Source organism: Neopelma chrysocephalum, unplaced genomic scaffold (assembly GCF_003984885.1).
Source record: "Neopelma chrysocephalum unplaced genomic scaffold, ASM398488v2 Primary Assembly neopelma1_86, whole genome shotgun sequence".
Lineage (NCBI taxonomy): Eukaryota > Metazoa > Chordata > Aves > Passeriformes > Pipridae > Neopelma > Neopelma chrysocephalum.
This window is the reverse complement of record NW_020897748.1, coordinates 4,529,679-4,542,598: the sequence shown is the minus strand read 5'-3', so window position 1 is coordinate 4,542,598 and position 12,920 is coordinate 4,529,679. Positions and strand designations below refer to the sequence as shown.

Sequence of the window (12,920 nt, the reverse complement as noted above, 5' to 3'; positions counted from 1 at the left end):
AAATAGCATTAAAAAACCCTACAAAACACTTAAAGTGGAAAAGAAACCAGGAGGGTTTGTCTTCACCTTTAATAGCCTTTCTCTTTCTTCTTGCACAGGATAGATGTCCTGACTGAAACCCACGTGTACTGTGGCCATGCTGCCTTTTTGACTCCCACCCACACTTCCCATGGACACTTTGACTTGCTCTAGAGCTTCTCCTAATTGAAAACCATGTTTGGAAATGTCATTGTCAAAGTGTTTAAAATATTCTGATGAACATGTGTAGGGATGTGCCATGACAACACTTTTCTCTGGTGGCAGTGCCAGCTAAAGAGAACCTCACTGTTTCTGGTGTGCTCCTTCAGCCAAGGCAAATGGAGAGATAATCTTCCTCTTCATGGAGACAGCCCCCCTTGCCCTCCTGCATTGGGTGCCTCATAGCACAGGCGAAGGAGCTCCCATGGCATTAAAAGTACCAGCAGGGACTGTGCTGCCACTGAAAGAAAACAGGATCAAATCATGCTCTCACCATGCTGAGGCTCAGGGGCGCTAGACATCAAGCCCCTAGTAAAGAGGGCTGAGTGGAAGCACTGTAGACTTTCTTCTTGAACAGAATGAGCTAAAAACCTTAATTGTGGCACTTCACACAAAATCTAGATTTCATGTATATGACAGAAGGCAGCGTAGAAATACCTCTGCAAGGATGCGCTTAATCTGTGGGATTTCTCATCACACCTGCTAGCAGCTACCACTGCCCACTGGTGAGACCACACAAAGGATCACGTTTCCTAGCAGCACACACTCACCACCTGCGTGTATGGCCCATGACAGGCTGTGATATATTGTCATGGGACAAGAGGCCACAAATCCGTCTGAAGGAACTGTCAACATTTTCAACCTCTAAATACAGAGTGGAAATGATTTATTAATACAACCCACAAAATAAAACAATCTTTCAAGGTGACTATCTGGGCAGCCAGTAATAATTCTGAGTTTATTAAGACCCGGGCAAAGGAGGAAAAAGAAGCAGAAGTGAAATATCTTTCTATCCCTGGCTCAGCTTCTGCTCTCAAACAACTACACACCGTGTCTACACACAACACACATATGAAATGCTGAGTTACAGAAGAGGTATTATGGGGCTCTGAGCAACCTGGTTTAGTGGAAATTGTCCCTGCCCATGGTAGGGGGTTGGAACTAGATGGCCTATAAGGTCCCTTCCAACCCAAAACATTCTGTGATTCTATTACATCTGAGCTCTCAATGACTATTCTCATGCAGCTATTTTCTCCTTCTCTGATACAAAGGCAAACCAAGATCAATACTGTAGGTAATAACCTCAATTAATCTTGCAAATTGTTTTTGTCCATAAACAACAATATTGGAAATAAATAAAAAATCTTTGAGAAGTCCTGAGGGAAATAATAAAATATTACACTGAGGCAATTACATACAGTTTCTATTAAGCAGACAAAGTCCACATGTTGTGGCCTCTTACATTCATTACTTCAGCAGACACAAAAAATATTACAATATTATTAGTTTGTCAGGAAATACTTCAGGTAACAAAGTATATATTTCATCAGATTTTACTGCACCATTAAACACATTCACATCCCATAATATACAATGCATACACAGGGAGAGTGTGAGCTGTGGGAGCACAGGCTCCTGCACTGCTGATTTCAGAGATGTGGTTCCTCAAGCACCATCAACAGAGCTATATCCACACTGATACTAAGGAGAAATCCTACTTCCACCTTTTTCTCCCCATGACCATGTGTTCCCACTTCTACCCTTATGCCAACAGTTAGCACCAATTAGCCTGATCAGGGACCTGGCAGGAGAATAACCCCCATTAAAAAAACGACAAAGAAATGTAATGCCAGCACAAAGGGGTACTATACTACATAGCCACATGGACACAGGCACTTTAACTTTTTCCAGGGAGCTGCTTGTTTACAGACATCAGTTAAGGGCACTCTAGTGCCATGGATTTTCCTAATTAATATATCAGATCTGCTGATCCCGTGTGGATGTCTCTGATAATCACATGGCAGTAGGCAACTGTGACTGATAGCCATGCCAAGCCCCTCAGGTCTAGGAGCTCTTGAAAGGGGATCTCGCTCTTTCACCTCCTGATTGTTCATGGGGTTGAAGGGGCTAAAAAATACTCCCACAATAGCAACTCACCTCAGCTTTCCTGGAATGTTTCCAAGCAGGTGATAGCCAGTGCAGTTATGGTCTCTTGTAGAGGCAGAAAACAAAGAGCTCCTCTTCAAACCAAACCAAGAGGACCAAATGGCCTCAAAAAAAGGGGAAGGGAAAGAGCCCTGTGTGAAGATCTGAAACTGGGCTGATCCACTGAATCACAGCAAGTATAACTGTGAATGGGAAGAGGAAATGGTTTCTGAAGCTTCGAAAAGTGTAAAATGTGAAAATGGGGGTATTGGGAAAATTAAGGTTGGCATCAACACAGGACCCATAGTTACCAATCACCTGCTCCAAATCTACAACCCAAGTAAATAAAAGAACAAAAATCAGTCTCGCCCAAAAACACCCAAGCAGCTCTAAAAAATTATAAAGGTCTTCCCAGAAAACTACCATGCTTAAAACCCAGCAATAGTCCCAAGGAGTACAGGAGCAGGGCTGGGAGGTTTTCCAAGCAAGCAAATAACCCCACCTTGACATGCAGGTGTCCCCATGCCAAGGGAGTTCCCTGTTGTTGCCTTCCTCTGGCAGCTCTTCAAGCTCACAGCCTTGGGACCCTAACTCATGAACCCACAGTAAAACTGTTGGCTCCACATTCTTGTCTCGCAATAAGAGGTCCCAGATCTGGTCCTGGGAAGCACTGCCACCAGCCATCAGCCAGGAGCACAGGAATTCACAGGTTTCCTTCCCTCTGAGAACATGGGGCTGAAAAATGCCTCCTACTCTATGGATATTCACCCAGTAGCAAATGCAGTATCCAGAGGGGAAAGCTTTTGGGACCTTCCTCAGGCTATCACCTGCAACTGGGCTGATCACAGAGGAAGGAGAGCAGCTAACTGCAAGTCATTTTATGCACAATTTATACCAATACTTTTCACTGTAAGAAAGTTGTTTGCCTTTCATGCCGAGAAAAACAAGAATGTTGAGTATCGTCCCATGCCTTCTAGTTTGTGAAGCAAAAAGCAGGGAAAAGGTAAAGGGTTTAATCAACCTCCAATTCATTTTTATTGTTAGCAGATGCTCCAGCTTGCTAGTTTTCAGGGGCCACTTCAGTCTCTCTTTTGCAGTTGCCTAAATGCATTGTCAGCACTGACAGTGACAGATACACCGATGACAAAAACCAGTGATGCTCTAGTGCAGAACAGCACAGCTCTCTGCCTGGTTCCTACTCGGAAAGGACTGCTTGGAGGGGGAAACTAGAGCCTTGCAGGCTGAACAACAGGGTGAAGAGGGAGCAGAGCCAGCAGCACACAAGTGCTGGAAGGGGACTTTTCACAGGACGCTGGGGAGAAGCTGAAATTATTGTCCTGCTCTCCACAAGCCCTCTTCAGGGGGCCCCACTATGATGTTATACGGTGGGCACTTACCTTGTGTGTGCTGTACCAGGGGCCAGAGAGGGGCCCACTCACGGTGCCTGGTCCCCCAAAGGATGCATTCCAAGACGCCCTCTCTGAAACTGGGATGATGCCCATGTCCCTGCCCTCAGGCCCCAGCCACTGGCCATGCCATGCACTGTCACACCAGTGGGGATGGGTGGCTGTGAGGAAAGGCGAACAGGATCTGGACGTGGCACTCACTTCCTGGTGTGGGATAGGCTGCTGGCAGGGGTCAGTGTGCACGCAGGTGTAGAGGCTGCGATTGCCGGTGCAGCCGAGGCTGCAGCCGAGGGCCGCGACTGCAGGTGTACACCAGGAGACCCTCAGCTGGAGAGTAGTTGTAGCATAGGAGAGGAAGGGGAGCTTGACAAAAGCTTTGCCGGCTCCTTTCCAGGGCATTCAGGTGCCTTTTTTCTCTCTCTCTGACTTCCCCGATGCCCCACCCTGCTCTGAAAAGGCAGTCTGGGAATTTAACTCCTTCAAATCAGTGCCTAAAACTAATGGTCAGTTGCAAGACTGAGAAGTTGTTGTTCCCAAAGGCATATAGTCACTTGCATAAGTTCTAACTTCTGTCCTGTATTGTTCTCTTGTAAGTATTTCCTGAATAGTTTATTTGCAGATATTTCAGGCAATGGGTTTTTTTCCCAGTCTGTGGCTTTATCCGTTCATTCTCATATTGTTGATTTTATCGCTTAAGTTCTCTTGGGGAAAACAAAAACTAAACAAGGTCATGAAAGGCAGAGTAGAGCTAGCAAGGTAGGAGCTTGGCAGAATTACATGAGAGACAGAAGTAAACTTCTAGAGAAGCACGGAAAGAAATATTAAGACACTGAATCTTCAGGCTCTGGACAATACAACTGCTTGAAATCCAGAGAGTTCATACTATACCTTGGAAGAACTAGCTTGTTCATCCCATTGGTTAGCTGGGCTTGAAAATGTCCAAAGTCATGACAATTACTGTAGCAGACAAGGGTCAGCAGAAAGTTATTCTGCCCCCTGCTACAACAGAGTTTTCACCTACTCTTAAGAAGAGCTACCATTGATTGCTTAGTTCTAGGGGGGCTGGTGTCCTACTGTCAGCAATATGCACCAAGAGAAGAGAGAACCGCTCAGCATGCAGGATATCAGTCTGGGGACTGGCCTTCCAGCAGGCAAGGAGATATGATCCCTAATAAAAATGCAGCAAAGCTGGCTGCAGAGAGAGAAATGAGGATACAGCCCCTCGGTATGATTAATTTGTTCAAAAAATGGAAGGGACACATGATTACAGGAAAGAGGCTGAAGTTAAATTAACACTCTCCAACTTGACTAAATAATGTCTGAGCCACAAGGATGTTATTTGAATCCAGACAGGTGATATAGAAAAGGCAGAAATGGCAAAGTAGTGCTTCAGTTAGGTGATGATATAACACCCCAAAACACAAAACCTTGCCTTTTAACAATAAATGTTTTGTTCATGTGTGTGGCCTAACTTGAAATACCAGTTTCTGTGATTACAGCTCCGGTGAGTCCCCTGTAAATACTGGAATTAGCTGCAGCCATATATACATAGGTATACTGGAAAAAAACAGCTCCAATATTTCACGGCTATGTAAATTGCTGCAGACTATTTTTACAGTGTTGTGTAATTATTCTCTGCAGTCCAAGTTTACATTGAAGAAGAAAAATTTGAGGCAATCCGGGTTATGGTTGCAAAAAAACCCTTTAAAGTGGAACTGGAGTGTAAACTGCTGCAATGATATTTGTCCCATCTAGAGAGAGTTGAAACAAAAGCTCAGAGGGGAGTGTGAATGGACTCATTCTTCTAACTCCAGCACTAAACTGGAAGTCTGCTGACAATTTAAGTGTCAACATCAGCTACTTCAAGGAGGATCATTTTAGCAGAAACACCAGGCTGATGTTCTTATTTGTCATCCTTAATTTGCACTTGTTGGATAGCAGATCCTGGGGCGAAGAGGAAAAGCAGCAACGATTGTCAAAGGTTGCTGGGCTGAAGAAAGTTCTCGTGTTCCTCATGCTTCTTCACCCAGTCACTCCTGCCCCAGCTCAAAATGGGGAGCAAAGATGTCAATGCTTCCCCAGGCTGGGGAAATTGTCTTTGGTAGCCAAATGCCACAGCAGTCTCCACCAGCCTGCCAATGACCTTCACGGTATGGTTCTCTGTTGCCAAAAATGCACAAACTGGTAGGAGATTGAAAAGGAGTGTAAGGGGAGTGGGAGGAGAGGAGCAGCCCAAAATATCTCTTGAGGACAGTTGCTGTTGTTTTGCTTCATTCTTGTTGGTTCGCTGTCTAAAATACAAATGTGACTGTGGTTTTCTCTTGCATAAGAAAGCTATCAGAACTGATTTTTGGTAATGTTGTCTATATGAAGCCCTTGTTCAATTGCTTTTGAAGCTGGTCTAGCAGTGACACATCATTCCGCACTTGGGTCCAGACTTACCCACTCTGTCTAAACATGCCAGGGGCCCTTATGGCATCCTTTATTTATTAAGTATCTCTGATTGTCTTGCATGTATAACTGCCCTGAATTATTCAGATTAATTTAACTTTTCTTTACATTGTAAGCCAGCCCTATTGAGAAAGTAAAGAATATTTTGGAAACTATTTCTGCTCAGTTACTACCCTCCTTTAGAAAAAACAACTATGTGCAAGTCCCTATACTTGTGCATTTCTGTTTTCAGGCTCAAAATGATGCTGGGGTGTTTGGCATAAAGGTATTAAGTCCTTGGAACTGATGCTTGAAATATCCTGCAGAAATGTCCCATAAAGTGGAAGCAGAAGACAGGATCTGCAGGATGTTTTAGTTGAGAACATTGCTTCCAGTTTTCAGTGGCAGAAAGTTTCTGCTGAAAGTCTAGTTCTGTTTGATGGTCCTTCAAATCAAGGTTGTCCCCTGCCAACTGGGCTGGCAGAATAGACTATAACCACTTAAAAAACATGGAAATATAAGGTGTTTTCAGTGGGCACCGCAACACATTAGCAAAACAACACAGCAGAGATCTGGCACCAGGGTCAGAGTTACATCACTGGGGACGTGTGCAGAAAGCACCATGTATATTCCCTATGTGTGTATTTTCAGTTGTTGTCCTTGTGGTACTGTGGGGAGACTGGGGTAGCTCAAAAAATACCTTAGTGAAAGTATTTGCAGAAAGGTGATCTGGCTTGCTATTGTTGGATCTGTCTGATCACCTGAGCAAAGGCAACAGAAGTGCAGGTTTATGTCTGGCTGTGGTGGCTGACCCACATCAATATCAAGACAGGACTGTTCCTTCCTCTGAGTAGCAGCTCACTCCCTTTGAGTAGCACACAGAAGGACGTAGCACCCGTGAATATGGAGTAGATGCTGCTTGAGTTGGTTTGCTGGAAAATCTCAAGGTTGGTTAAACTGAGTAATCTGCAAAGTGGCAGTCTTTGACTTCTCTCATTCTGTTGCCAGTCATTTTTGGGTAGAAGAGAAGGGGCTACACAGCCTGGAAAATTACATTCACCCATCAAGTTCTTACCAGCTTGGGTTACTTCTGAGCAATGGAGATGCAACAGACTATTTTGAGTGTTAATTGCATGGATTCCCTTACTTGGATACTGTATTCCTATCCGATATTCTTTGGCCAAGCAACAGTTGCTGTTAACAGTAGATGATGTTCCTTTGTTTGGTCACAAGGATTCGGTGATTGCAATGGATGCTTCGTCAGCCTCAGGTTCAGATGATTTGGGACAGTGCCAGATCCATGTGTCTCCCTGAACTCTGGGTTGTATGATATTGGGACCACATAAACCAATGGAATCATTATGCAGTTTCCTACCTCTAGTTGCTTTATCCTTCTGAAGTCATCCACAGAGAGCTTGACCTGGCACCAGGATCCCTTCATTTCAGATACTCAGTGAACTTGGGTGTCTGAAGAGAAAACAAGGACTTTTCGTGTTTGCTTGCCCATGTCCCATCACCTCTCTGAGCTTACACTTTGTCACTGTGGATGAACCACACTCTTAGCTGAGAAGAGTCCACATCCTTGACTACTGGGCTCTGGTCAGTTACCGAGACTTCCTAAGCCAGAAGATTAAAGAGGTAATGGTTTCCTCCTCTGCCTTATAGGAAAAGAGCCCTTTGTCTAGGGTACTTAGGTGTTCCACTGTAAGGATAGAGCCCAGGTGATGGGAAGTTCAGTGTTGGAATGGATGGTCCCTGCTGAGTGGTACAGGAGAGAGTTGAAGACCTTGCTTTCACCTGCTGTTCAGAGGGCAGGGCTGGTAGTGCCAGATTAGTGCCAAAAGTGCTAAGCTTGAGCAGGATGATCAGACATTCCTGAGTTAAATGTCTACAAGCAGACTTTTGCTGGGTCAGTTGCTGTGTGTAAGGCTGTACCTGAAGGACTGAGCCCATGAGCCAGGGAATCTGCCTGGGTTGGGTTGCAGGCAGGGAATACTGTGTAGTGGATAGCAAAGGACAACTTGTGGAAGATGTGTCTTGATTTTTACAAGCAGCTTTCATCTCCCTTCCCCCAGCAGCTTTACAAGACCATGGTGCAAGTATGTACTATTTCATATGCTAGCAATTACAGTCCTTACTGGAAGTTGCTTTCCATCTTGAAGTCTACAACTGTACAAAATCCAGGAGCCCTGGAATCAAGACACACCTTACAGACCTTGGAGAAGGCTTTTGTCCTTTCTTTCTGGATGGTGGACCAGTGAGAGATTTGTAGACTTTGGATATTTTCATTTTTGACTTTTAGACCTTACCAATTTAGGCTTAATCCTGATCTTTTAAAATCAATGTCAGTTCCCGCTGACTTCAAAAGAGGCAGCCTGAGCTTTCAAATACTTTAAAGAATAATTTTAAGCAAACAAACCCAAGATGAATAAGAACTGCATTTTCTCTCTCTATTAGGCATGCAACTTATTTTCTCCAAATGTAAATGTTACCTGGAGAGCTAAGCAGTGATGTGGTTTTTATTATTTCTTTAGGAGGCTACAGTACCCAAAGTATATTCCATACATTCTTCTTCATTTCAGAGCCAAACATAGCTATGTAAAGTGAGCGACTTGTTTACAGTAGGCCCTTATGGCTTGCTATCAAATTAGTGGCAAATCAGGACTGTAGTAAACAGAGGTCAAAGATCAAACCCACAATTTCACATAAAATTCCAGACCATGTACACAAAATTTAAAATGAAAAATCTTCAAATCACAAGACCATCAACTGCTCTTAAAACTAATCAAAAGCAGGATAAGGACTGGAGGAAATGAAATCTAAACATGATTTTAATCCGAATTTTAATGGAACAGCTACATCATGGGTATCTTTTAACCATGACAGCTGATTCCATGCTACTTATTACTTACCATGAAAAAAGGTTTTCATATATCTCATTGGCTATTCATGCATGCTATTTTGCTTCTTTTTCTCCAGTTTGAAATAAAGATAAAATAAATTACAGGAGAAGGGTTAGTACCTAAGATTTTACAGTAGCTCTGTTGCTGCTAAAACCCATGGTAGTTTTGCGTCGCTCCTATTTAGTGCATTAATTCTCTGTGTTCAGAAGAGGGAATGATAAGATGTCACTTGCTCCATTTTGTACTAGAACCACTGTGTTTTAACACAGCCATGTCCCTTGGCTGATAGTCCCTTCCTTATCAGGAGGTCAGTGCCCATGTACGTGTTTCGTAAGAGTTCCAGGATCATGCGAGTCCCATACATGTGTGTTAGACTAATCCCCAGTCTGAAGTGGTCTGAGAGGAATTCTTTTCTGCATCCAACTAAGGGAAAGTAAGAATGCCGACTTCTTAAAACCAAAATATATTTGTTTAATGAAGATTTGGTTGCTGAATGCCACCAGATGTCAGCATACACTATATGATTAAAAGCAAGTGTCTGAGACCTCTGAGAAGTGAGCAGTAAAAAAAATGCTTTCTGTCTCATGGAAATGATGGACCATATCAGCTTTGCCAGGGGAAAAATAATGGCAGGGATTAGCTGGAAGAAATTGCTGTGAGGTTCTTCTCAAATATCTGCTTAATTCTTCCATCCTTGGGGCATGCCCATCTGCCTTCCCTTCACCCCTTCTCCTCATCCATAGGTCTGTGGATGGCCTGTACTGGCCCTGTCCCCAACCTCCACCTCCCTGGGGTTTCCTGGATGCGTGGATCCAAAGACCTGTATCTTCCTCAAATCCAGGGCAATGGGGAGAGGGGAACTTGCTGAGGATCCAGAGACCTGTTGTTCTTATATGTAGTTACAGAATATACACCTCAACCCCAAAATACTGCGGGAGTATCTGCTATGGCTATGAACAAACATGAGAACTCACCAAGCAGGTGGGTACAGAGAGTGTTTTTTGATGACTTAGGGCAAAAATATGACTAGCAGGAAAATTGTGATGTGATTTTTTTATTCTGTGATGTACTCTTTCCCACTCTGGCAAGCACCAGAAGATCAAAGTTGTCCTTTGGATGACCCAGTTTAATACCTGCTCAAATGAGGTTTTCTACTATAATCTATGTCTCTGAGGGTTGTATTTTCTCCTACTGAAATCAGTGACACAGCTCTTCAGAATAAGGGCCAACCTTTGAGAACCTGCAGCAAGGCTTCTTCCCTGCTTTTTATTATCTGTCTTATGGCAGGCCATGTAATACAATCAAACATGCCAATCCACATCCTAAAGGCTTGGTGATTTAAATTCTGTTCATATGTACATACACTGTACATTTTCCTCTTCCTCCAGTCATGTGCATCTTTTAAAACAGCTAAAGCAACAAGGACCCTTCAAAACTGGTTTTTTTAATGAACATGTACAGAGCTGAGCCATTATTCTGCTACTGTAGGTTTTGACCTTAATCTGCCATTGTCCACACACATCCTGGGAAGTCACAGAACATTAATCTGTCAGAAAGTACAAGTCCAAATAAGATAGTCACTACCACAGGACAACCAAGCAAGGTGGCATTTCTTTGGAGCTGTGAGTCAAAAAGCCATACATCTGAGTTTTCCAGTGCATGTCCTCTTTTTCTGTCTTGGAGTTTTAATTTAGTTTTTAGGATTTTGATGTGTTTGGCTGACTTCCTGGGTGTACAGCAGCTTTGGTTGAAGGTCCAGTGCAATAGCTCCAAGTGCACTGGCACCCCTCCAGACTTCACAGCCCTGACTACTGTGCTGCAGCAGGTGATTCTGTTGGAGGCACGTGCTGTTGTCACCACGCACCAACACAGCAGATGTGATGCTTTGAGGCAACTTCAGAGGTCGCACGTTCATAGAGAAGACACAAAAAGCAGAGTGCTTCTGGACACTATCAATACTGTTACCTGCATGTTATCCAGCTGCTTTGCTCCTGCTCAGCCAGTCTGGTATATCCCAGGAGCATCAGATGTCCATACCAGAGGCACATATATGCAGATGATCTGTGCAGCAAGCTCACTGCACATGTGTATGCAGTAACATTGCTGAAACTCAAGCAATCTAAGGGCAAAAAATCCATCAGGTCTTTTGGTCTCATCCATGGCATGAGGTAGATCAATCTGAGGATGGTTCTGTTTAAATCAATTGAGTCTCAAAAGAAGGGCATGTCCTGCCTGTGTCTCATGTTAGTGGCCTGGCAGTAAGGGTAGGGGACAAGTAGTCAAGAGATTGTCTAGGGAGTGCCCAAGTGCCTTTTTAACCTGGCTCTGTCTGTGGTTTAGGAAATCTCCCCTCTTTTGAAAGGGATAAGGCAGGCACCTTGTTTCAAATCAGTGGAATATCCTTAAACAGGATTTGGGTGTCTATGTGTCTTTGAAGATCTGACCTGTGCCTCAGAAACCTTATTCCACTGAATAGCCCACTGGCTTCAGAGGAAGGAAACTGCATATTATAAAATCTGTATTCCAAAACCACAGTAAAACCAGCCCTGGAGCCAGATAGTTTATGTATTACAGCCTTGACAACACTTAAATAGGGTGGCAGTGAACTGAAACGGAGTATGATAAGGTTCGATCTGGATTGAATCTGTTTTTAAAAAAATAGTGATTTAAAAATAAAAATTATGGTATTTTGGTAAATCCGTAAAATCCCTGCAATATTAAACATAAAAACTAAAATAACCTGAGGCAACCTCCAGGATAACTGGACTGAGAACACACTACTTTTCTTCCCTCCAAGAAATAAATTGTTAACATGAATATCACATGTGTCTGTGTGTGTGTGTGTGTGCTGGGAGCAGGGGAAGAGCTCAAATGTATTTAATAACCAGTCAATTGATATTGCAAAGCTTGTATATACACAATATTCCTTGTTAAAATATTTGGAGAATTGGAAACAAGCTTTCTTCACATTACAAAGGACAAAATCTTTTTATACCTTTGCGTTTTAAATTAAGATTCAATAGTTTTACTTCCTTAGAAGTTCTGTTTTCATAAATGTACCATTTTGCCTTCTAAGAACAGATAAGATATTCTGATTATAAAGTAGCTTTTATAAACGCCAAAGATCAAAGTCCCATGTTTTTTTGCTATAACTACAACAATACTCATTCTGGTGTTTCAGAAATGCTGCTTTCATCCTTGTAAAACCATTCAAGCAAGCAAAGGCCATATAGATCTTCAGAGATGGGGATAAAATTTTGGGATTTTTTTGGGCAGCACAACAGTAAATAATAATAAATCAAGAACATGGTGATAGAATTCTTTCACGGAGAACATCTTCAATGAGGTGTATTGATGCAGATGTTTCCTGAAAGAGCGAGTAGAGATCCCTGAAGCATTTGCTGCAGAAGTGCAGATGTTTGCTTTGGTGAGGAATACTATCACCATGTAAGTAAACAGGATTTTGCAGGGTTATCTCTTGGGGGAGGTGTTACATTTTCTTCAGGCAAATGATGGATTGTAAGTACTTAATTGAAGAGGAAGCTGACTTCATTAATGGAAAAAAATACATATTTTGCCTCTGATTTGGTTTTTTTTTTAGACATAGACAGATTTTTTAGAATATGTATTCAAGTTCTTAAAAATAATACATATAGAAAATATCTCCATCAGGGATGCTTCATGAGTTTTAACTTCCTTTGAGGTAAGTATTTATTTTCTTGGCACAAATTTTGTTCTCTATTTAGAGGCTGCAGAACATTTCTTCCTATATTTATTATAATTTTTACCGTATCATAATAATTTTAAGATTAATAGAATTTTTTTTACTTCAGACTGCATGACCATGTACCTTTTTCAATGTAGACACAAGGAACTGATCTTTCTTTTGAAAATACCTTTTTTAATATTAGAAAGCCATTTGCAATACAGAGTTTACAGACTGTTTATGATCATTTTGAATATGATGGAAAGAAAAAAAGAACAGTATAAATTGAAATCAAGCTATACCAGACAAGGA

The 12,920-nt window shown here is 42.5% G+C and overlaps 1 protein-coding gene across 1 annotated transcript in view; it reads right to left on the bottom strand.

Annotated features, from left to right (window-relative positions):
- NIPAL2 (NIPA like domain containing 2) overlaps positions 1-3,937 on the bottom strand; it is a 53,841-nt gene extending 49,904 nt beyond the window's left edge. The window contains exon 1 of the mRNA XM_027692450.1: positions 3,561-3,937. Coding sequence (XP_027548251.1) covers positions 3,561-3,665 — 105 coding nt within the window. The 5' untranslated portion in view covers positions 3,666-3,937. The remainder of the gene's footprint in view (positions 1-3,560) is intronic.
- Positions 3,938-12,920: the final 8,983 nt, after the last annotated feature.